The sequence below is a fragment of the Radiomyces spectabilis genome (assembly GCF_025331425.1).
Source record: "Radiomyces spectabilis strain NRRL 2753 chromosome Unknown BYT42scaffold_1, whole genome shotgun sequence".
Lineage (NCBI taxonomy): Eukaryota > Fungi > Mucoromycota > Mucoromycetes > Mucorales > Radiomycetaceae > Radiomyces > Radiomyces spectabilis.
The window spans coordinates 2,212,352-2,233,036 of NW_026251926.1; the positions used below are offsets into that span (position 1 = coordinate 2,212,352).

General features: G+C 43.9%; 8 protein-coding genes across 8 annotated transcripts; 5 read left to right on the forward strand and 3 right to left on the reverse strand.

Annotated features, from left to right (window-relative positions):
* Nucleotides 1-95: 95 nt before the first annotated feature.
* BYT42DRAFT_609817 (uncharacterized protein) lies at nt 96-2,452 on the forward strand (the record flags this gene model as incomplete). Its single annotated transcript, XM_051571315.1, has 10 exons — nt 96-299; nt 541-701; nt 769-989; nt 1,052-1,101; nt 1,163-1,237; nt 1,307-1,346; nt 1,401-1,457; nt 1,519-1,747; nt 1,814-1,920; nt 1,995-2,452. The coding sequence occupies 10 exons, from the start codon at nt 96-98 to the stop codon at nt 2,450-2,452; spliced, it is 1,602 nt and encodes a 533-aa protein (XP_051428598.1).
* A 139-nt stretch (nt 2,453-2,591) lies between these two features.
* On the forward strand, nt 2,592-3,383 carry BYT42DRAFT_29242 (uncharacterized protein). Its single transcript, XM_051562882.1, has 4 exons — nt 2,592-2,810; nt 2,906-3,006; nt 3,068-3,129; nt 3,184-3,383. The coding sequence occupies exons 1-4, from the start codon at nt 2,702-2,704 to the stop codon at nt 3,254-3,256; spliced, it is 345 nt and encodes a 114-aa protein (XP_051428599.1). The 5' UTR covers nt 2,592-2,701; the 3' UTR covers nt 3,257-3,383.
* Nucleotides 3,384-3,922: 539 nt separating this feature from the next.
* On the reverse strand, nt 3,923-5,894 carry BYT42DRAFT_609819 (uncharacterized protein; the record flags this gene model as incomplete). Its single annotated transcript, XM_051571316.1, has 10 exons — nt 3,923-4,030; nt 4,095-4,325; nt 4,391-4,586; nt 4,668-4,731; nt 4,802-4,914; nt 4,995-5,053; nt 5,217-5,336; nt 5,410-5,509; nt 5,641-5,734; nt 5,837-5,894. The coding sequence occupies 10 exons, from the start codon at nt 5,892-5,894 to the stop codon at nt 3,923-3,925; spliced, it is 1,143 nt and encodes a 380-aa protein (XP_051428600.1).
* Nucleotides 5,895-6,062: 168 nt separating this feature from the next.
* Nucleotides 6,063-6,539, reverse strand: BYT42DRAFT_553230 (uncharacterized protein). Its single transcript, XM_051566457.1, has one exon. The coding sequence runs from the start codon at nt 6,465-6,467 to the stop codon at nt 6,168-6,170; it is 300 nt and encodes a 99-aa protein (XP_051428601.1). The 5' UTR covers nt 6,468-6,539; the 3' UTR covers nt 6,063-6,167.
* Nucleotides 6,540-6,672: 133 nt separating this feature from the next.
* BYT42DRAFT_601593 (uncharacterized protein) lies at nt 6,673-8,115 on the forward strand (the record flags this gene model as incomplete). The annotated part of the gene is made up of 2 exons (XM_051571032.1): nt 6,673-7,537; nt 7,652-8,115. 2 exons carry the CDS (start codon nt 6,673-6,675, stop codon nt 8,113-8,115), a joined length of 1,329 nt encoding a protein of 442 aa, XP_051428602.1.
* A 983-nt stretch (nt 8,116-9,098) lies between these two features.
* On the forward strand, nt 9,099-10,827 carry BYT42DRAFT_591530 (kinase-like domain-containing protein; the record flags this gene model as incomplete). Its single annotated transcript, XM_051570547.1, has 3 exons — nt 9,099-9,681; nt 9,828-10,301; nt 10,373-10,827. The coding sequence occupies 3 exons, from the start codon at nt 9,099-9,101 to the stop codon at nt 10,825-10,827; spliced, it is 1,512 nt and encodes a 503-aa protein (XP_051428603.1).
* Nucleotides 10,828-12,344: 1,517 nt separating this feature from the next.
* BYT42DRAFT_641161 (aconitate hydratase) lies at nt 12,345-15,421 on the forward strand. The gene is made up of 3 exons (XM_051572544.1): nt 12,345-12,514; nt 12,648-12,793; nt 13,096-15,421. Exons 1-3 carry the CDS (start codon nt 12,479-12,481, stop codon nt 15,269-15,271), a joined length of 2,358 nt encoding a protein of 785 aa, XP_051428604.1. The 5' UTR covers nt 12,345-12,478; the 3' UTR covers nt 15,272-15,421.
* Nucleotides 15,422-16,004: 583 nt separating this feature from the next.
* BYT42DRAFT_553241 (fibronectin-binding protein A N-terminus-domain-containing protein) lies at nt 16,005-20,638 on the reverse strand. Its single transcript, XM_051566458.1, has 19 exons — nt 20,548-20,638; nt 20,396-20,465; nt 20,230-20,331; nt 20,033-20,164; nt 19,760-19,973; nt 19,602-19,691; nt 19,446-19,528; nt 19,319-19,383; nt 19,118-19,256; nt 18,747-19,033; nt 18,460-18,682; nt 18,205-18,397; nt 17,946-18,130; nt 17,285-17,875; nt 17,073-17,207; nt 16,880-16,999; nt 16,534-16,797; nt 16,321-16,471; nt 16,005-16,252 (listed from the first exon to the last, which is right to left on the reverse strand). The coding sequence occupies exons 1-19, from the start codon at nt 20,604-20,606 to the stop codon at nt 16,083-16,085; spliced, it is 3,273 nt and encodes a 1,090-aa protein (XP_051428605.1). The 5' UTR covers nt 20,607-20,638; the 3' UTR covers nt 16,005-16,082.
* Between the last annotated feature and the right edge of the window lie 47 nt (nt 20,639-20,685).

Below are 20,685 nucleotides of genomic sequence, written 5' to 3' on the forward strand. Positions count from 1 at the left end.
GACCAGCAGAGAAAACAGAATGGCCGGATCTTTTTTTTCATTTCCATAGTGATCGAGATCCGGGTCGATCAGTTTGGCAACAGCAAAGAATCGTCATGGCGGCTGTGGCGATGAACGGATCACTTTTTACGAATTTGAAATTTTACCTTGTGCCTCTGAAAATACCGGCCCAATTACGAAAAACCGTGGAGGAGTTTATTTGTTCCCATGGTGGCACTTGGATATTATCGTTCCAAGAAGCCGATTATGTTCTCACCGCTTTGAAAAGCGCTAGTCGTCTTCATCGACATATTGTGGATGTAAGTTTCTGCTTTTGTTGCGCATATTTGAGCTGTTGATCGTAACCTATATCGCTTTTTCCTTGCGCACAGAGTGTTTGTCCTATTGTTCACATTGACTGGATCATGCAGTGGTAAAGTGAAATTGATTCATATGACCGTTTCTATGGAGTTATGCTGACGCGTGAATAATAGCATGGAGAAAAAAGCGGTAATAGACCACCTTTCATTTTGCATTGATATGTCTGCATACCGTCAACAGCATCAAAAGGAAGTGATTGAGATTTCGTCGGATGAAGAGCTTCCTCGACAAATGCGCTGGGACGACATTATCGATATGGTCGAAGAACGATATGGTACGCAACTTAATAAACGAAGCTTTCCTACTACGTACGGCGCACGTCGCAAAAAATCATGTGTCAGGTACGATCACAACCTTACACCTGTTTATCTTTTTGCATGGAAAAGCGAACTTTACGAATCCTTGTAGGGAGGAAGAGGATCCTTATCAAACGACGTCCAGTTCATCGTTTGAATCCCACGTCACTTTATCTCAAGAGTCCAATGATGCCAATCCAACCCTGTCAAACCCGATACCCATCAATGAGCCTATACCAGCCTATGAATGTCAGCGACCCACATCTCTGGACCATCATAATCGCAAGCTTGTCGAAATATTTGAGTTTTTGGAACATGCTCGAGAATTGCAAGGTGAGTGCCATGGGACAACGAAGGTTTGCAATGACAGCATATTTACACTTTACAAAACTTAGGTGATGTTATCAATACCCTCAGCTATCGCAAAGCCGCCGCTGCTGTAAAGGTAGATGGATAATATGACTCGATCGATATACACGAAACATGTGCTCACTCTCTCTTCTTAGGCCTATCCTCGCGAGATCAAGTCGGCCGCCGAAGCATCGAAATTAAAAGGCATTGGCAAGAAATCAACTCAAATTGTGAGTGTCCAAAATGAATGGATCTGGCACGTTTTTCGCTGAACGATTTTCTCATGGGACAATATGTAGATTGACGATTTTCTTCAACGTGGCATTACGCCAGAAATAGGTATGAGAGTCATGGACGATTCGGATCATGGACATGAACTCATAACCGTACTAGATTTCGTGAAGCAAGGTAGTCAGTTCCAAATTCTGGAACGATTTTGGAATATCCATGGTAAGCCGACCCAATCATGCATAGCGTTGCTCCTATTAGTAAACCATGGTATCTGCGTTAGGTGTGGGCCCCACGACAGCTCGGGAATGGTTCCATAAAGGATATCAAACCATGGAGGATGTGGTGAAACACGAAACGTTGTCAAGAGAACAAAAGTTGGGTATTCAGTATTACAACGATTTCAAGCAACGGCTGTCGCGTTCGCAAGTGGAAACGATCGTTGACGAATTTTCAAACGTACTCCGTCAACATTGGCCCCAATGCCAGTATACTGTGTGCGGTAGCTACAGGTACGCTTCTTCTTTTTTTGTTTCATCGATAAGCCCATGTTGACATGATGGTGTCATCTATCTCAGACGGGGCAAGTCCACCTCCGGCGATGTGGATATTATCATGTCTCATCCAGAACCGCAAACATCCCCGTTTCTTTTGTCGGATTTATTGGACAAATTAAGAGAAGAAGGTGAGAGCTCCTTTGATAATTAATTTCCATGGAAGTTCGTTTCTTATATGCAATATGATGCGATGCGATAACAGGTTATATTGCGGATATCTTGTCGGTCAGTGCACGTCGACGGTGGGCGAGTGGGATCCCGGATACCGATGATGAAAAAGAAGCGGACAACGAGGCGCAAACGGGAGAGGAAGAATCCACAACGGATGAAGAAGAAGGATCCTCCAACAATGTTGTTGATCGCAGTAGGAACGAACAAGCTTTACTCGTGTGGCGGTCCAAGAACGATCCTGTCTTCCGCCGTGTGGATCTGGTGGTAGCTCATTGGGAAGATTATCCTATGGCAATCCTGGGTTGGACTGGATCAAAACAATTTGAACGCAGTTTACGCCTTTATTCCAAACGAGAAAAAAGTCTTAAAGTGACGTCTCACGGCATCTTTTCACACCAAACAGGAGAAAAGCTTCCAGTCAAAAGCGAAAAACATGCCTTTGAATTGCTAGGGTTATCATGGCTGGACCCGATGTATAGAAATTGTTAACTTCAAAAAGCCATTCGCATCCCTTTTTATTTATTCATATCCTTCACATTGTATTTATTATTCTCATCATCCTCATCCTCATCAATATCATCAAATAAACATTCTAAGGTATAACTGTATTCAGAAATCTTGGCAGCGGATAAAATGCAGCATGTGATGGGCGCGGCATTTAAATTAGCCGGGCTGCTTAGTTTTTTTTAAGCCTTGATATTGGGTGGAGTGCTCTTTTGGAACTTGGGAAAAGTATACATGAGAATGCGCAATCCACTTAAACCAAAGAGTAAACGTCGGCAGTTCGTCGAACTCCAAGACGATCGTGGGTTCTCCCCGGCTCAATTTGAAACGCCAGAAACCCCAAGCAAGTATCGCGATGCGTTGCATAATCCCCCATCCTCTTTTGATGGTGGCGGAAAAGCGAGTCTATGCACCAAGTACTGACTGCGTTATTTCTAGTTCCCTGGAAGGCTATTGGTTTGGCAACATTACTCTTCAGTGTCGGATCACTTTTGATCGTTATCGGAGCACTGATCAAGACTGGTTTTATTACATCTGAGGTAATCTTGGCGGTGTTGACTCTTGTGAAATTATGAATCAAGTGACTAACATGTCTCATAGGTTTGGCTCAGTCGAGGATTGCCATTCCTCATTCTCGGTAGCATCATGTTTATTCCAGGCAAGTACCGCAGTGCTTATCATTTTGGCCAGTGTGGTCTAACCCAATATCCATGCAGGTGCTTACCATTTGTATCTTGCTTACTACGCATATTACAAGTATCCCGGATACGACTTTGCAATGATACCTGATTGGGATTAGTCATTCTATGGCAAGTTCTTGGATTGAATCACTACAACACAGTGGCCAAACAAATGTTAGACCATAACCTCAACCGCTTCCCGACTCTCAGCAACCCCCTCCCCTCCTCCTCCTCCATCCCAACACAGTCGAACGCATCATGACTATGGAAATGCGTGTATTTTATTTTAATCTTGATGGTTACTTCTAGAATCATCTTTTTTTTTCTTCAATACATACAAAAATCATCATTTGCTTTATATTTTAACCATTATTTCGGTGAACATGAATAGAAGTGAAGATCAAAGGAAAGAATGCAAAGAGTGGTTCATTGGTATTTAAAAAGCGATACAATTGGTGATTTGATGATGGAAAAGGGAATAAAGAAAAAAAAAAATTAGCAAGACAAGTGATGGTGCATGATGATAAAAAGCGTGAAAGGAAAAATATGGCATACAAAGAGATGATTAACTCTAAAAGGAAAAACGACTGAAAAGAAAACAGAAGGAAAAAAAAAGACACGAGATGCATAAAATGTATGAAATTCACCAAGGGGGGTTCATCACATGTGCATGCGGTATAATATTCCCCCCCCCCTCCCTCATCCCCTTTTTCTTAGGTAAGAAAAAAAGAATATTATATCCTGGAAAAAAAAAGTGTTGCTGTTGTTTACTCCATCAAGAGGCATCTGCAAGCATTTGCTGCAGGTATCCTTGAGCCACCAAACTGTCAATTAAGCTCGTAATAAACGGCTTGTAATCATGATTCCTTCGAACCACGTCATGCTTTTTAAAACGATTCATCAATACCGGGATCGTTCAAATGAATAATAGAATAAATCGTTTTTACCTTATAGTTTTCTTCTTTTTCGTCTTCTTGGCCCAATTGCTCGTAGAGTCTCAAGGTGTCATCTTGTATCTTGAGCCAGAGGGTGGTTAGTTCGTCCATTGGGCGGTTCTTGACCTCCGTTTCTAATTGACTGTGCATTGCATTTTGTTCATCCTTTGGCATATCGTGGATGGATCGACAGTATGTATTCAGTAGATAGGTTGACGCATCTTGACCCCGTTTATTATTTGCCTTTTTATGAGATTATGAGTAATCCTACCCCGAGGATGGCATCTTTTTCGTCAATAGTTACTTACATTATTCATAGCGTGAGCGTATTCGTCTTGCCATTGTTGTACACGCATAAGCATGCGCCAAGATGGATGATGTTCATCGAGTTGTCGTTCAATGACGGTCTGGATATATTGCTTGGCTATCAACCGTCGTTGCAGCACTCGTCGTCGATCTTCCATCACCGACCAAATCGAATAAGGAATATGTTGACGCTGATATCTTTACAAAAACGTTGTCAAAAAGAGAAATCATGGTCAGCAAGGAACGGGTCTGGTAAATTGCCAGAAAAGAGGGGCCTACAGTTCGACTTTGCGTAATAACTCGGTGCGTGCGACTTCCAACCAATTATCATCGGTACATAAACCTGTTGAAGAACCGACAATCAATGAATGATGCATTTTTTTTTCTCGTTCGAGACAAGCGAGAGGTTTTACCTAATTTGACGGGTCCTCTTTTGAATCCATCCAATTCCCACAGATGACCACTGTTATATATGTAGCTGATGTGATGATAGATTTTGTCGTCCAGCGATGACGAGTGAAAATTGCTACCGTGCCCCACCCCCGGCAGCATGAAACGATTGAGAACCGTTGGGTATAATAAAATCATGGCAGATGATCGTCTTACCTGAGACTATTTTGGGCCTTCTTGAGCTTGTCGCAATTGGTTAAGCTTAACCCCTTCATCTTTCGTTGTTTTTCCATTCAGAGTATCATACGGAAAAAAAAAGAGGAAAAAATATAAAAATACATATAAAAAAGGGTGGAGAAGAGATCTGAGTTTTTTTATGCATAAATTTTTTAAGGTTGAGTAACAACAACAGAAAAAAAAGAGAAAGGAAATCAATACCATTGGCGAAAAATCTCGAGTGAAGTGTTTAAAATGAGCCAGATCCGCACCAATTTCGATCTCATCACAGTTCAGCAGTACGCTAAGCAGAGCATGCATCGCATAAGCCCAATGGACTACCTACAAAACCACACCCATCATGCATAAGATCACCACAATCTATCCATTTTTCCTGCTGACTATTGATTTTTACCTGATTCGCAAAATAAATTGGGCCATTGCTCGTCGACGGTTCGTCTTTGAGTGATAGATCCGTCTTTTGTCGCACCAATAAAATTACCCCATATACCGGTCTTTGTGACAGAATATAGTATACATAAATAAATAAAAAAGAGAGGGTCATTAAGCGACCTTGCCATAATTCACGTCTGTGTTTGCAGTGGAAAAAGGGAAAGTCGTCCCTTTTTTCTTTCGGACAGCCTACTTTAAGGTTCGTAATGAATCTCGCTTCATCGAATGGAGTCGTTCAACTTGAACGCCGCGAACCCCCATGCGAAGACACAATTGTGTGAATGCACCTGACAAGGGGAACAAAAAATAAAAAATAAAGGAAGAGATTACACTTTTGGCATTCCTCGTGAAATGGGCTTGGGGGAAATTGCCAGCGGTGACTCACTCACCAGGATCGGGATCCAGTGATCGCCACGGTTCATCGTCTGACAGTTCGTCTTTGGTCATAACGTAGCGTAGTGTGTGTGTGGCTATGTGAAACAAATACGTTGACAGCTAAGAAAAGGACAGAAAAAGTAAAAAAGGAAAAAAAAAAAAAGAATGAGACAAGTGAGGGAAGATATGAACAGGAGCAAAAAAAAAAAAAAGAATAGAAAAAAGAAAAAGCGAGGAAAGAGAAGGAGCGGTAGAAGCAGCGGGAATAATAGACGGGTCTTATGTATGCGGGTAAGGTGATGTATTAGATGTGCGTGAGTGCGTGTGTGTATGTGTGTGTGAGTGTTATATGTGTACTTTTATGTATTGGTGAGTGGGATGGGGGTGGAGGTTGTGTGGGGGGTTTTGGTGAAAAATGCTGTTTATTATTTTAGCACCTACGCAGAAAATAATTAATGGTGTACTGTAGGGCAATTGTATGAAGAGCGAGGAAAAAAAACAACGACGACCGAGTGGACGAGGGACACGCAAATCGTCACCAAGGGGAGTGATCAATGACGCATAGAGGGTTAAAAAAAAGAAGGTTAGCAGCATGCATAAAACATGAACAATCATAGATGGGGGATTATCCTCGTTCCAATCCATATATACACACACACGCACACACCCACATCGTGAACGGTCCAAAAACAAAACACCCAGAAAAAAAAAACTCGGGGGGAAAAAACAATCGTATTTTACGTGAAATACCTTAAAAAAAAATTCGGCGACACCGGCCACATGGATTTGTTCATCATCCTTTTTTAATTTTTTTGTTTGGTCAATTTCTCTTTGCTTTCGCATGTGAGAAATGGACGGTTTCCAGAGGCGGTTTAATGAAACGGAGATGGACCATGGCATCACTCCCGCCGCCCTCAAGGATTTAAGTTCACGCGTGAGTGTCATCCTATTCTACGTTTCCATCGTATGTGCCGTTGCGGTCATTGTTGGCTACGCGTTTATACGCCACGTCAACAAAGACCTCGATCGTATCTCGCTTCGTCTGCTCCTCTATGCTTCCGTCGTTCATATCCTTCTCGCTGTTGCCACTATATTGCGGTCGCATTTGACCTTATCCGATCCGGCATGCCAGTTTCTCATGTTTCTCTACGTCTTCTCCGATATCGGAAGTACCCTGCTGATCACTTGTATCGCCGTCAATCTCCAGATCGTATTCGTTCACTCCATTCGCAGCTGCCGTCATTTGGAGTTCGTTTATCTCACTGTCAGTGCCCTCATATCGTTCATCGCCGCCGTAGCACCTCTGATATCCCCTACACCTGTTTACGGCTACGATCCAAACGTGCGAGAATGCTGGTTCTTGGGCGACCAACATCATATCACTTCGTTGTGGGTCTTGTTTGATTTGTACTTGTGGATCCTGCTTTCCATTGTCTACTGCTTCATTGCGCTCTTACTTGTCCTCATAAAGATGCGGCGAGAAGAAAACCTAATCAACCAGCACTTGGATCGTATTCGACCCCGCAAACCACGGTTTTTCAATCTCTTTTTTCGTCCTACCATGGATATCTCTACTGACCTCAATGCTACCGAAAATGACGACCCAGCCAGCCCAGACAGTCCACGCCGGCGCTCTCAATCAACCGATAGTCGAAATGCTTTTCGCCCGTCCTTTCTTGCCAAAACCATCTACCGAGTCATATGGTACCCCCTCGGTAAGTTTCTGCAATTTGCAGCCCAACGTGAGCTTCACTTTTCGTCCGTAGCCTCGGCAACTGATGTCATCTTGTTTGTTCATTTCCTGATGGTCCCCATTTTTTTTTATCTAGCTCTGGTGATCACTCGTATTTGGGGTGTCATTGATTTCATTTATTCTTACCAGAACCAAAAAGTATGCGCCTTTTATGCATTGATGACATTCATCACGGTGCCTGCTCAGGGAATCTTTTTGATGCTCTTCTTTCTGGCCGATCCAGCATTACAGAAAGCCATGCAAATGCATTGGGACAAGCGAAATCATGGTGACCATCTTTATTGTGTTCGCCCCAGCAAAGGGCCCCCCGGTCGTTCCATCCGCCCTACCTTGTTGGATGTTCGACTGGCATCGGAAATCACAGGAATCTCGGTTCCATCCTCCGTGATTCATGCACCGTCCGCACCACCTAGTGTCACCATAGAACAAGGCATATCCGGTGCACCCGTCACGCCCACCACCCGCACCGCTTCCTCTTCGCTTCAACCGCCCAGCCGGTGCCATTCCCTCAAAATCAAACGGTCTACAATGCAATTGTAAAATAGCTTTTATTTTATTCAAGCAACCTATTTATTCATCTGTCTTATTATCACCTTTTAAATTTAATACCATTAATCTCGATCCTCCCGTTGTACCCCGTACTTTTTTTATTTGTACTTTAAACATTCAACCTGTTGAATATCCTTCTCATCGCCGCTTCAATTAAATCCACGAATCAACGGTTCTTAATCTAAAACCGATATGAGCAGAGCCCCTCTTTGAAACCAACATATCGTCATTTTACGGAACATCACTCCACATATAATTAAGAAATGTTTCACCCGTGGCTCATCCAATCAGTCACCACAGCCAAGGAAACAAGATCAATCATGGGCAGCGAAGAGCAGAGGAAAAAAGAAAAGGCAACCCTCAAAGAAGTGCCACTGCTCTTAAAAGTCGTTCCATCGGGTGTAACTTGAACTTGTTCCGTGCTGCCACTCCCATGATCGGCAAACCATAGTGATACCAGAAACCTTATTTGTTGTCGTTGCAGTGGCAAACAGTGGTGCCCATGATGGACCAAAGTCTTGAAATCTATACAAATATCATAGAGGAACAGCCAGCTAAAAACAATAAAATGTGGAACAGGATCATCGTAAACTCTACAAAGACGGAAATTCGGCCAGTACCGAAAGACCATTCGGCAACGGCTCTTGAAAAAAGAAAAAAAGAGTGGACCATGTCAATTCCATATTTAGCAACTCTCCGGACGAAATGGTACATTATTTTGCCTGTTTGCTTGAACTTTTCTTTCATTTTAAATTTATTTTTTTTGTTGCTTTTTTTGTTGTTTTAATTATTTCGTAATTCTCCCCTTCCCCCACCCCTTTTTTTGTTTGTTTTCACAAAAGTGGGGTAAATTCATGTTGTCATCTCAACCCAACTTGGAAACCACGGGTGTGCCTGCAGCCCATCTACAAGATGTCTCCTATCGATCAGCGAGACCGACCACCATTCTAGGATTAAGTGAGTCGCAGCAGGATATGGCTCAACGGTTAAGCGAACAACTTCAATCCGTCAACTTTGATATTCCTCCAAAAATATTCCAAGAAAAGCATGCTGTGCATCGTTTCAAAAACATCACTCCTGAAGGTCCATCCTTACCAAGTACCCCAGGTCATGATCCTTCCATGGACGGCGCTGTGAGTGCGACAGGACCCTTGTCCAGCTCATCGCGTCATTCGGTTGGTAGCTCTAAATCTCATACACCGGCCTCGTTATCATCTCATGGTAGTTGCCATGAGCATTATTCCTCTTCTGAATCCAAACCTACCCATGCCATGCGTGATTCCCCGTCTCCGTCCAGCTTCCATCGAACCTGCACGCCTTCCCAGTTCATTTTCAAAAAGCCAGAATATGACAGCCATTACCATCACACCCACTTTCACCATCTAGAGAAAAAGGACACCATTCTCAACGATCTCAAACACTTTTTCAAAAAAAAGTCAAGAAAAAGCTATATCGATGATGATGGCACCAGTGTCCGCAGTTCCGTCTCCATGCACAGTGATATTTCCTTTGCCAACGAATTCAACAAAGATCTTGGAAAACGATACGGCAAGTGGGGTAAGTGAAAGAGTTTTCTTTTCATTTTTTCTTTGTTCCTCCTTTCTTGGTTTTTTTTTTTCTTTTTTTTTTTTTTTTTTTTTTTTTTTGTTGGAGACTTATCAATCAATCGGGACGATCCAAGCTAATTTATGGTTGCTATGCAGGCCAATTTGTGGGTAAAGGGTCTGGTGGATCTGTGCGAATTATCCGTCGTAGTACCGATGGCAAGACATTTGCCGTGAAACAGTTTCGAAAACGGTTGCCTGGAGAGAAGGAAAAGGAATACATCAAGAAAGTGACGGCCGAATTTTGCATTGGATCGACGCTGCATCATGCCAATGTCATTGAAGCTCTTGATATCATACAAGAAGGCACCGCATTCTATGAGATCATGGAATATGCTCCCAATGATATGTTCAGTATCGTCATGGCCGCCGAGATGTGTCCTCTCGAAATTGCGTGTTGTTGGCGTCAATTGCTTAGTGGTGTGGCGTATTTGCAGCAAATGGGAATCGCTCATCGCGATCTGAAACTTGATAACATGGTTCTGAACGAAATGGGTATCGTCAAGATCATCGATTTTGGTTGTGCCACCGTCATCAGATATCCTTTTGAAAAGGATGTTCATATGAGTACAGGTAAGCAAGCACCTGGCAGTGTCCCATCACGATTCTGAAATTCAATTTCTCATACATTCTTTCGGTTTTAGGGATTTGCGGGTCGGATCCGTATATTGCTCCTGAACAGTATACACAACGGGAGTATGATGCGCGAAAGTCGGATTTGTGGTCCTGTGCGATCATCTTTATTTGCATGACGATTCGTCGCTTCCCTTGGCGTTTACCTCGTCCTAGCCACGATAAATCATATGCCAATTATCTGACCCCACGTGGGCCTTCGCAATTGATGAAAGTCTTGCCGCGATATGCACGACCGGTCATGGCCCGTATGTTGGATCCGGATCCAACCACTCGATATACCCTGGAAGACGTGTTGATGGACCCTTGGGTGTCTTCTATCGATGCATGCGATAGAAACGAAGCAAGTAGCTCCCATTATCACCATCTTTTATATGGACCCACTTCCCAAGACCTGGACACCCGTCACATCATTGTTCTGCCTCCCCAACCCTCCGAGGAAAAACCACCCAAGCAAAAGCATTAGCCATCGGTCACGTACTAATTTGTTATATTTGCGTTGTCCGTCCATTCACGATCTCTGGGTTTTACCTTGCGCCCAAAGCGGATCTTCTATTAAACCGTATAGCCACTGTATTTTTAGAATTAATCATAATGTAACCAATTTATTAAAAAAAAAAGCGGCCGCTTATTTCCAAGCATAATAAGAGGTTATTGTGAAGGGTTCAAGATTCTATTCTTCTTCTTTTTTTTTATTTTATCATGGATCAGACTGGGGTTCATGAATGGTTTAAAGTGTATTTTTTTTTTCTCGTGTCCATGGTGTGACAAGAAAGGTGAGATAATTTGACTAGGTCTCCAGATACGATGACTGTAGTGGATGATGAAATGGGGATATCACGCGCTGATGATTCAATCTTATTTTTTAAGCTTACATAACGAGCAACAGCGCGAATACGACGTGAAGAGGAACGGTCCGGCCCGCTTTTATATGGTGGATGGTTACATTTTCCTCTTTTTATTCTGGGATTTTTCAACCACAGCTTAGATGGTCGTGGGAGCTTCGGGGTTCACGCGCTTGTCGCACGTCCCAAAAGCTGGTCCTCAATTCGGAGGCTGGCCAAAAAAAAGAAAAAGAAAAGAAGAGCCGAAAAAAACGAAAAAAACACAATGCAGACTTGCCGCTGGCGGAGTGGTCTTTAGCCGGGAAGACTTTGGAGCTGATGACATTGGTGCCCACTCTAAATTTTCCCGCTGATCCAATCGCAATGGGAAAACGCGGGCAGTGACACCAGTCATTTTCATTGGGCACTCGCGGAGTTCAAATTAGATACCAAAAGAAAAAAAGATTACGCACTGTGATGTTTTTTTATTGCCAGGGTGTCTCAATCCATGTCATGGAGAAAGCTTACTCAATTTACCCCTTTTTTTTCATCACCTAGCAACTGTTGAAATATGCTCACTTGTTACTTTTGTATCTTTTACGATGACTATTATTGGTTTCATGTTCGCTTTGCTTACAAGGTCGGAAAATCGCGGTGGTATGCCGTGTTTTTTTTCCCTGATAAGCGGAAAAAAGGGGAAGAATAGGGATAAATGATGATCCTGGCCAATGTCGGAAGTGATATCAGGATTTCATGGCCCGGACGGCTTTTTTTGATTGATACATGCTTTTTACTTGGCCCTTCAACCTTATGACTTTATCATGACAAATCTCGAATTCCATGACAAATTGACCCTAATCCATCATTTCCATCAAAGAAGATGTTGCCCCCATCTTTGGTTGGAAATTTTTGGCCTTGAATTGATGGGCGAACACGAAGCATAGGCAACAAGAAAGGCATTAAATCTACCCCCACAAGCTGTCATAAACGATGTATTTTACCCATTTGAAACAGGTGGAGTTGTAAAATTTCACATGAATCATTTGGAAAAAAACATTGAATTTTTTTGTGTAGCCCCTCCCTTTTTTGGGTGACTGAGTAACAAGATCACGTACATAACCTGGAATTGTTACTTCTTTTCTCTTTTTGTTTTTTTTTTCTTTGCCTCTTTTTTTCTTTTTCTTAACAATCCCCCCTTCTCTTTTTAAACCCACACCCTCCCCCCCTCTCTTCATTTTTGCAGTCTATCCTACGCGCAATTCGTCTCGTTTGATAGAACCGATATAATACACAATGTTGTCTTCCAAGTCTTTCATGAAGGCCGCCAAGGTAAATAAACGCCCTCCAAAAAAAAAACAAAGAAAACAAACCCTCGTTCATTTCCCCTCTCCCCCACTTTTTTTTCACTTCACAACAAAATGACAACTTGGCTTACCCACGGTAATGTTTACTTTCTGTTCAGGCATTTGTCCCGGCCGTTAAATCCCAATCTCGCAACTATGCTGCCGGTACCTGGGCCGCTCAAAAGGTTGCCATGTCCAACCTTGAACAAGACAAATTCATCAACTACCAACGTATTGAAGATAACTTGGAAATCGTTCGCAAGAGGTAATATAAGAAAACAATATTTTTATTTATTTTGCCCTTTTCCCTTTCTCCCCTTTTTTTTCACGTGCAGTCTGCATGTTTCTGTTTGGATTTTTCTTTTTGTCGATTCATGGTGGGGACGCACAGACGCGTGCAGATGACTTTTTTTTTCTGTCATTTTGCATGTCGGTCGTGAGTGTCATTGGGCGTGGGTCGACCGATGCTCGCAATCGTGATTCGATAATATCAACTTTTCTTTTTCCTTTCTTTATTGCTGTTTTGGTGGACCTGTGACTGACCAAGGGGTTGTATGTATGATTTAGATTGAACCGTCCTTTGACTTTGTCCGAAAAGGTCGTGTATGGCCATTTAGATGATGCTGAAAACCAAGAGATTGCCCGCGGCAAGTCTTACCTCAAGCTCCGTCCTGATCGTGTGGCTTGCCAGGATGCTACTGCTCAGATGGCTTTGCTTCAGTTCATGTCGGCTGGTCTCCCTAGCGTGGCTGTTCCTACCACCGTTCACTGTGATCACTTGATTGAAGCTCAGATCGGCGGTCCCAAGGATTTGGCTCGTGCTATTGACATCAACAAGGAGGTCTACGATTTCTTGGCCACCGCTACCGCCAAGTACAACATTGGTTTCTGGAGACCCGGTTCCGGTATTATTCACCAGATCATTCTCGAGAACTATGCTTTCCCCGGTGGTTTGATGATCGGTACTGACTCCCACACCCCCAACGCTGGTGGTCTTGGTATGGTCGCTATTGGTGTCGGTGGTGCTGACGCTGTCGATGTCATGGCCGATATCCCTTGGGAACTCAAGTGCCCCAAGGTCATTGGTGTCAAGCTTCACGGTAAACTCAGTGGCTGGACTTCCCCCAAGGATGTCATCCTCAAGGTTGCCGGTATTTTGACCGTCAAGGGTGGTACTGGTGCCATCGTTGAATACCTCGGTGATGGTGTCGATTCCATCTCCTGCACTGGTATGGGTACCATCTGTAATATGGGTGCCGAAATTGGTGCTACCACCTCCATGTTCCCCTTCAACAACCGTATGGGAGACTACTTGCGTGCCACCAACCGTGGTGACATTGCCAAGTACGCTGAATCGTTTGCTCACAACCTCCGCGCCGATGAAGGTGCTCAGTATGACGAATTGATCGAAATCGATCTTGACAAGCTCGAACCCCACATCAACGGTCCCTTCACTCCCGATTTGGCCACTCCTCTCAGCAAGTTCAAGGATGCTGTCAAGGAAAACGACTGGCCCCAGGAGCTCAAGGTTGGTCTTATCGGTTCCTGCACCAACTCTTCGTACGAAGACATGGCCCGCTCTGCTTCGCTCGCTCAGCAAGCCGCCGATCACGGTGTCAAGGTCAAGTCCAAGTTCACCATTACCCCCGGTTCCGAACAGATCCGTGCCACCATTGAACGTGACGGTATCATGGATATCCTTACCAATGCTGGTGGTGTTGTCCTCGCCAACGCTTGCGGTCCTTGCATTGGTCAGTGGGATCGTAAGGATGTCAAGAAGGGTGAAAAGAACTCCATCATCACCTCTTACAACCGTAACTTCACTGGTCGTAACGATGCCAACCCTGCCACCCACGCTTTCGTTGCTTCGCCCGAAATCGTCACCGCTCTTACCATTGCCGGTGACTTGACTTTCAACCCCATCACCGACTCTTTGACCGGTGCTGACGGTAAGCCCTACAAGTTGGTGCCTCCTACCGGTGATGAATTGCCTCCTCGCGGTTACGATGCTGGTGAGAACACCTACCAGGCTCCCCCTGCCGATCGCAGCAATGTCAATGTCGCTGTTGATCCCAAGTCCAACCGTCTTCAGTTGCTCAAGCCTTTTGCCAAGTGGGATGGTCAGGATATCACCAATGTCCCTATCCTTATCAAGGTCAAGGGCAAATGTACCACCGATCACATCTCCATGGCCGGTCCCTGGCTCAAGTACCGTGGCCACTTGGACAACATCTCCAACAACATGTTGATTGGTGCCGTCAATGCCGAGAATGATGCCGTGAACAAGGTCAAGAACCAGTACACTGGTGAGTACAAGGGTGTCCCTGAGACCGCTCGTGACTACAAGGCCGAAGGTATCCGATGGGTCGTTATTGGTGACGAGAACTATGGTGAAGGTTCTTCCCGTGAACACGCCGCTCTTGAACCCCGTTTCTTGAACGGTTGCGCCATCATCACCAAGTCGTTCGCTCGTATCCACGAAACCAACTTGAAGAAGCAGGGTATGCTTCCCTTGACCTTTGCCAACCCCGCCGATTATGACAAGATCGACCCCTCTGACAAGGTCGACATTGTTGGTTTGACTGACTTCAAGGAAGGTCAACCCTTGACTCTCCGTCTCCACAAGGCCGATGGCAACACCCAAGAAATCACCCTTAACCACACTTTCAACGCTGGTCAGATCGAATGGTTCAAGGCTGGTTCCGCTCTTAACTTGATGAGAGAAAAGGCAGCTTCGGCTTAAATCTAGATTAGTCAGTTCGTTTTTTCTTCTTCATTTACAAACCCCTCTATTATTTCTTTCTGTCTTTCTTCCTTTCCATTTTCATAATTTGTGTATTTAAAGAATCATGTATAAAATAAAAACTTCAAAGAAAGATATTACCATCATCAATGCCGTTGTGGTCTTATGTTACCGCTTTATTTTCCAAGTAAACGCACAAAAACCTGGTTTGAGTGGATGTTGCGCAAAACACTGTCGCATCGACCTCTTGCTGCTGTTGCTGTTGCTCCTGAGCACGCAAACTAACCATGGTGCGATCATGGCCTTTGTAGACGTATTTAAATAGGTATTTAATGGCACTGATCGAGGAGCATATCTCGTAAAGTTGATAGAAATTATAAAAAGCCCAAAAAAAGCACCCTATTTTTTTATTATGCACTATCTCACAGCAGTAAAAAAAGCAGCGGAGCATAAAAAGTAAAAAGCCAAGGCTTCACTGAAACAGCGGACCTTCCCTTTTACGACGGTTTACAGAATGGATAAAACGCTCAGGCATAACTTTCTTAATTAATACGCTCTTTTGTTGATACAGATATACTGCCATACTGAGTTCTACTTGTCCATTTTTCTTCCGTTTCACCCCATGGATTTGGGATTTATCATTTTGCCAGTTTTTATCTCTCATATTTAGCCATATTGCTTCTCCATATTTGCCATTTGACTTGCTAATAAATTGATAAAAGAAAGAAACCCATAATGATAAATAAGAATGTTATTTTTGATGATATACACACAAAAAACTGTGGAAAATAGTCGGATTTCTAAATGTAATCTATTTTTTGCCCTTCTTGCGTTTGTTCATTTCCAAGTTGGGAGCAGAAACTTTGACCTTGCTCATCATGGTATTGATGGCCTCCATGTCGGGCACGCCCTTCATGAGTTCTTTTTCTCGATTAGTCGCTTCTTGTGCATTCATAAACACAGACTGTGCTTGCTTGATGGCTAATCAATGAAGCGATTAAAGAAGTGTTCCTGACATCTTTATGCGTGATGACTCTGTATCTGCCTACCTTTGCCACGTTTGAGCGATCCCGGAGTTAATTTCACCTTGTATTTATATTTTTGCAGTGCTTGATACGGTGCGCAGACGGGGATAGCAAAATGTATTATATCTTCAGGCAAAGGGTTCGCGGTCAAGGAATCCAGTACAGACAAGTTGGCCTAAAGGATCCATCTTAAATGAGCGTACTACTCCTCCCAGCAAGTTGCATCCGTCGACTTACAATTTCGTCAGCTTCCAGCATGGTAATATTTTCTTCCTTGAGCAACTGTCGGATCATCTCCGTGTCTTTTTCTTCCCCTACTGCTTCGGGGTTCTGTGGCTGATCCGTATCCACTGCTTGCTCTCCCGTGGCCTTCTCCCGTTCGCGTTCATCTTGCGCTTTTTGTTCTTGCTCCTTCTTGGTCTTGGCTAATCGCTCAGCTTCGGCTTTGGCTTTGGCTTCCTTTTTTGCCTTCTTGCCCTTGGGTTGTGGTCCCTTGTTAGACTAGAAAACATCACATAGTGATTAAATGAGCATGCATGTTCGGTGCATATTTTGTGAGAATCAAGGCTGTTATTGTACTTACGCCAAGAATTTCCATACGAAGTTGCCGTTCTTCTTCATCCTGATCTGCATATTTTTCTTTAATCTTTTTGGCCTTGGATCGACGGCCACGCGTGGGTGGGGGTGGGGCCTGCTTTGTTGTCTAATGCGCATGACACATTGTCTATTTAGTCAGGCTGTTATGTATCTTATCACTCTTGATTGCCTACTCTCACCTTATCCTTCGGCTTGTTGTTGGTGGTGGTTTTCTGCTGTTCGGGTTTGGAGGAACCAGTATCCGGTGACCCATCAGTAGGCTTTTGTCCCTTTTTCAACTGACGACGCTCCTTGGCCGACATAAATCGCTTGTTCTGTCAATGAAAAAGCAGAAAAAAAAAGAGAACATCAATTCATCTGCCTGCATTTGCTAATATCTAGGCTGACTCACCGGTGAGGCCGTAGAGGAAGGTTGGGGTTGAGCAAACGCGGGCAATGATTTATCTTCGCCGTACTCTTCGAGGTCATACTTATTCCATGCCTCGGAGGCCGCTTCTGGTGTTTCAGTCGTGCTTTGCGGTAACCCAGAGGCCAGTTGGGTGTCTGGGAATGCGTTTTCATCGTCGCTGCTGTCTGATTCCTCACTGCTTTCGGTATCATGTTCATCTGCAGCTCCGACGGACTTAGCACGTTCTCCGGAGGCGTCGTCAGCGACCGGCTTGCTTTCTTCTGGCAATGGCGTACCAGGGCTCGATTCCGATGGGGAGGTGGTGGTTTCCTCAGTGACGGATCCGGGCGTAGCCATTCCTGATTCAGATTCGACAGCGGATGGAGACGATGATGTCACTGGTTCATTGGCGGGCGAATCCGATTGTTCCAAGCGTTTCTGCTCGCTGATATGGTTGCCAACCGAAGACTCATCGAGCTTGAATAGATAGCCAAATCCATATACCAATTGAACAGGAGGCAAGAAATTCTTTTTGCCACGAATCATAAAGCTACCCGTCGTCAAATACTCTCCCGTTGGCGCAGATTTGGAGACCTGCATAAAAATGTTAGCTCTCGGTTTCTTCTCAATATGCCCTGAACTATCATAGGATCCAATTTCTTACCTGATCCGGGTACACCCAATAGGCGCTGGTAACGATTTTGGCATCCCAAGCTTTACTTTGACACACGGACATAACACCGGCTTGGAAAAGCGTACTTGGGGGAATAGGCTGACCGACAGCTTGCGGTTTATTCTTTACCACAACAGAGGCCGCGCCATGGAGATCAGCATGGACATAGACGTCATCTGTGTAAAGAAACGGTTGGTGTAAGCGATATTCCATTTTACTTTAGCACAAATCCCCCTCTGCAAAGACTCACCTTTGGCAAGATAACGTTTGACAATTATTTCATTCTGCTGCATATCACGGCCTGCAATCACAAGGTGACCTTCGGTGGAAATGAACCACAAAAACTTTTCAAACCAAAACGGTTTACGGATCTTGTTGATACTGGCCGTAATTTTCGTCTCTTTCAAATCTTGTCGAATTTTGCGTTCCGCCGATTTCAAAGCCTAGCCGTAACCATGGAAATTAAAAACATCTAATAAAAAAAACTGTACTCTGTGACACATACCTTGGAGGATGCAGCAATGGTTTTATCATGCTTGGATGCGGTCGTTTTCTTTTGTTCGTAATACTTGCGAGCATTGGCGAAAGCCGTGAGTGAAAGCTCGACATCTACAAGGTACACTTCTGGTTCTTTCTTCGTGGAACGACTTGTATCTCCGTCGTCATCGTCTTCTTCCTCATCACTCTCGTCCTCATCGCTCTCTTCATCCTCCAGTGCTTCAGGATCCCTTTTTAAAATGATGATGATTGTCAGTGAGTTAGTTGCAGTTTTTTTCAAGTACCCGCGCTTACGTTAGCATAAGAGTGATTTGATTTGTCTTTAATTTCAAGGAATCGATGATCAAGGCGATAGGATTACCGTGCTTCTTTTCGTTCTTGACCAGTCCTTCAAGATCCTTCCAGTCCATTTGACTGGCTACCGCATTTCGGATGATGGTAATGGCGGCATCCACCATTGGAAGATTCAGCTCGATTAATTGAGCTTTCCGCGTATTTGTCATTTGCTGTTGAAGAAGTCCTTCCACACGGCTTTCTTGCTCCTTGCGGACAGATTCAAGTTTCTTCAAAGCGGCTTCTTCCTGACGTACAATAAAATGGTCATTTATCAGATGCATTGGGGGGAGATTTCCTAGAGAAATGGAGAAATCAAAGGTTCACTTTACCTGTTGGCGTGCTTTTAATTCGAGCTTCTGAGCTTCAATAGCCGAAAAGAACTGATCTACTGCGGCATCAAAGGTAGGAAATTCCTTATACGCCCTGGATGCATGTTGTTTATACAAATAGGGATGGAACTCGTCGTAGCTATATATGGCATCAGTCAGTAATGCATAAAGCTACCTGCCGCAGCAATCGACGATCCTTACATTTCCATGGCTTCTTCTTCACCTTCCACTGGCTCCTTTTTATCGCCAAACAAGACAATGTATCCCTAAAATGATCTCCTTGTGAGCTCACCATGACAAGCCCCACGTCACTCTTTAGTGCACCTACCTTTGGAACAGCGCTTCCAGTGGCTTCCACCATTTGATCTCCCTTGTCAAAAGCATCCTTCAGAGCTTGCAACATTGGCGAATCTGAACAAGTTGGCGATTTTAGTCACCCTGCTCATTCATTTCTCCCTATCTGCCGCATGTAGTAAACACTTACTGTCGGATGTATCGAACTCTGTAGCTACTTTCATATTCGGATTAAGATTGGCTTCCAAAATAATATGTTCAATCATTGCTGGACCGTAATCTGTGAAAATAAATGATGCATTACGATTGGTTTCATTCTCTCAAACCACAAGCGATCGTTTCACGTACCGAATGCGATATTAAGTACTTTTTTAAGCGTATCCTTTGGGCCTGCCTTGGCCAAAGCCGACTGCAAATGGTGCATTTCCACTTTGGAGAACTCACGCAATACCGATTGCGTGCTGTAAATTTCTCCCACAGCCATCTTTATGTTTTCGTTGCCCTGTACAACACGCAACAATGCCAAGATACGGTAATCTTGATCCGTCAGGATAATATTACCCTATATATCCCGTTAGTAAACCATAGAATTGACATGTATCCTCGCGATGAACCCCTTACAGAAGCATAAAACTCGGCAATGACGTGATAACCCATGGTTTTCTCGCCACCGGCAAATTCAAAATCAACGATACGATCGACACCCAGTTGACGTACATTGGTCAAGCGTCGCGTACGAAGATGTTTACGAAGCTAAAATTACATTTTCGTAAGCCGATAACATCCCAACATGACTATGTACTGCGCCAGCTTTTTACCTTTGCACAAAACATGGACGGCATGGACGACTTTTCTCGGCTAAATTGAGTGGTGTGAATGCGTGTGCCGGATTCGATCAAAACAAGTTCTTTATCGTCGGGCTTCGAGATTATGAGTATAAAGAAAAGGTGCATTTGGAAAGACATTCCGACATGATAAGCCTACCTTTGCAAACTTGAAGAGAAACGTCTTGGCATTGACATCATAAATGTTTTGCAGACGGACACCAATGAGTCTGTGCAAGGAAAACGGCCATTCAGTTGAACAAATGAGTGTCTTTGTGTTTTCGGTTTTAATGTATACAAAGCAAATATTACCTAGCTCGCAGATTGATCACGGTGGCCCGAATGTCCAAGGCATTAAATCGTTGCTTCATCCTGACACAGTTGACGGGATATCGAGCGTTGGGTGAATCGAAAGGGTCGAAAATGCATTGGCGCACGCTCAATTTCAAC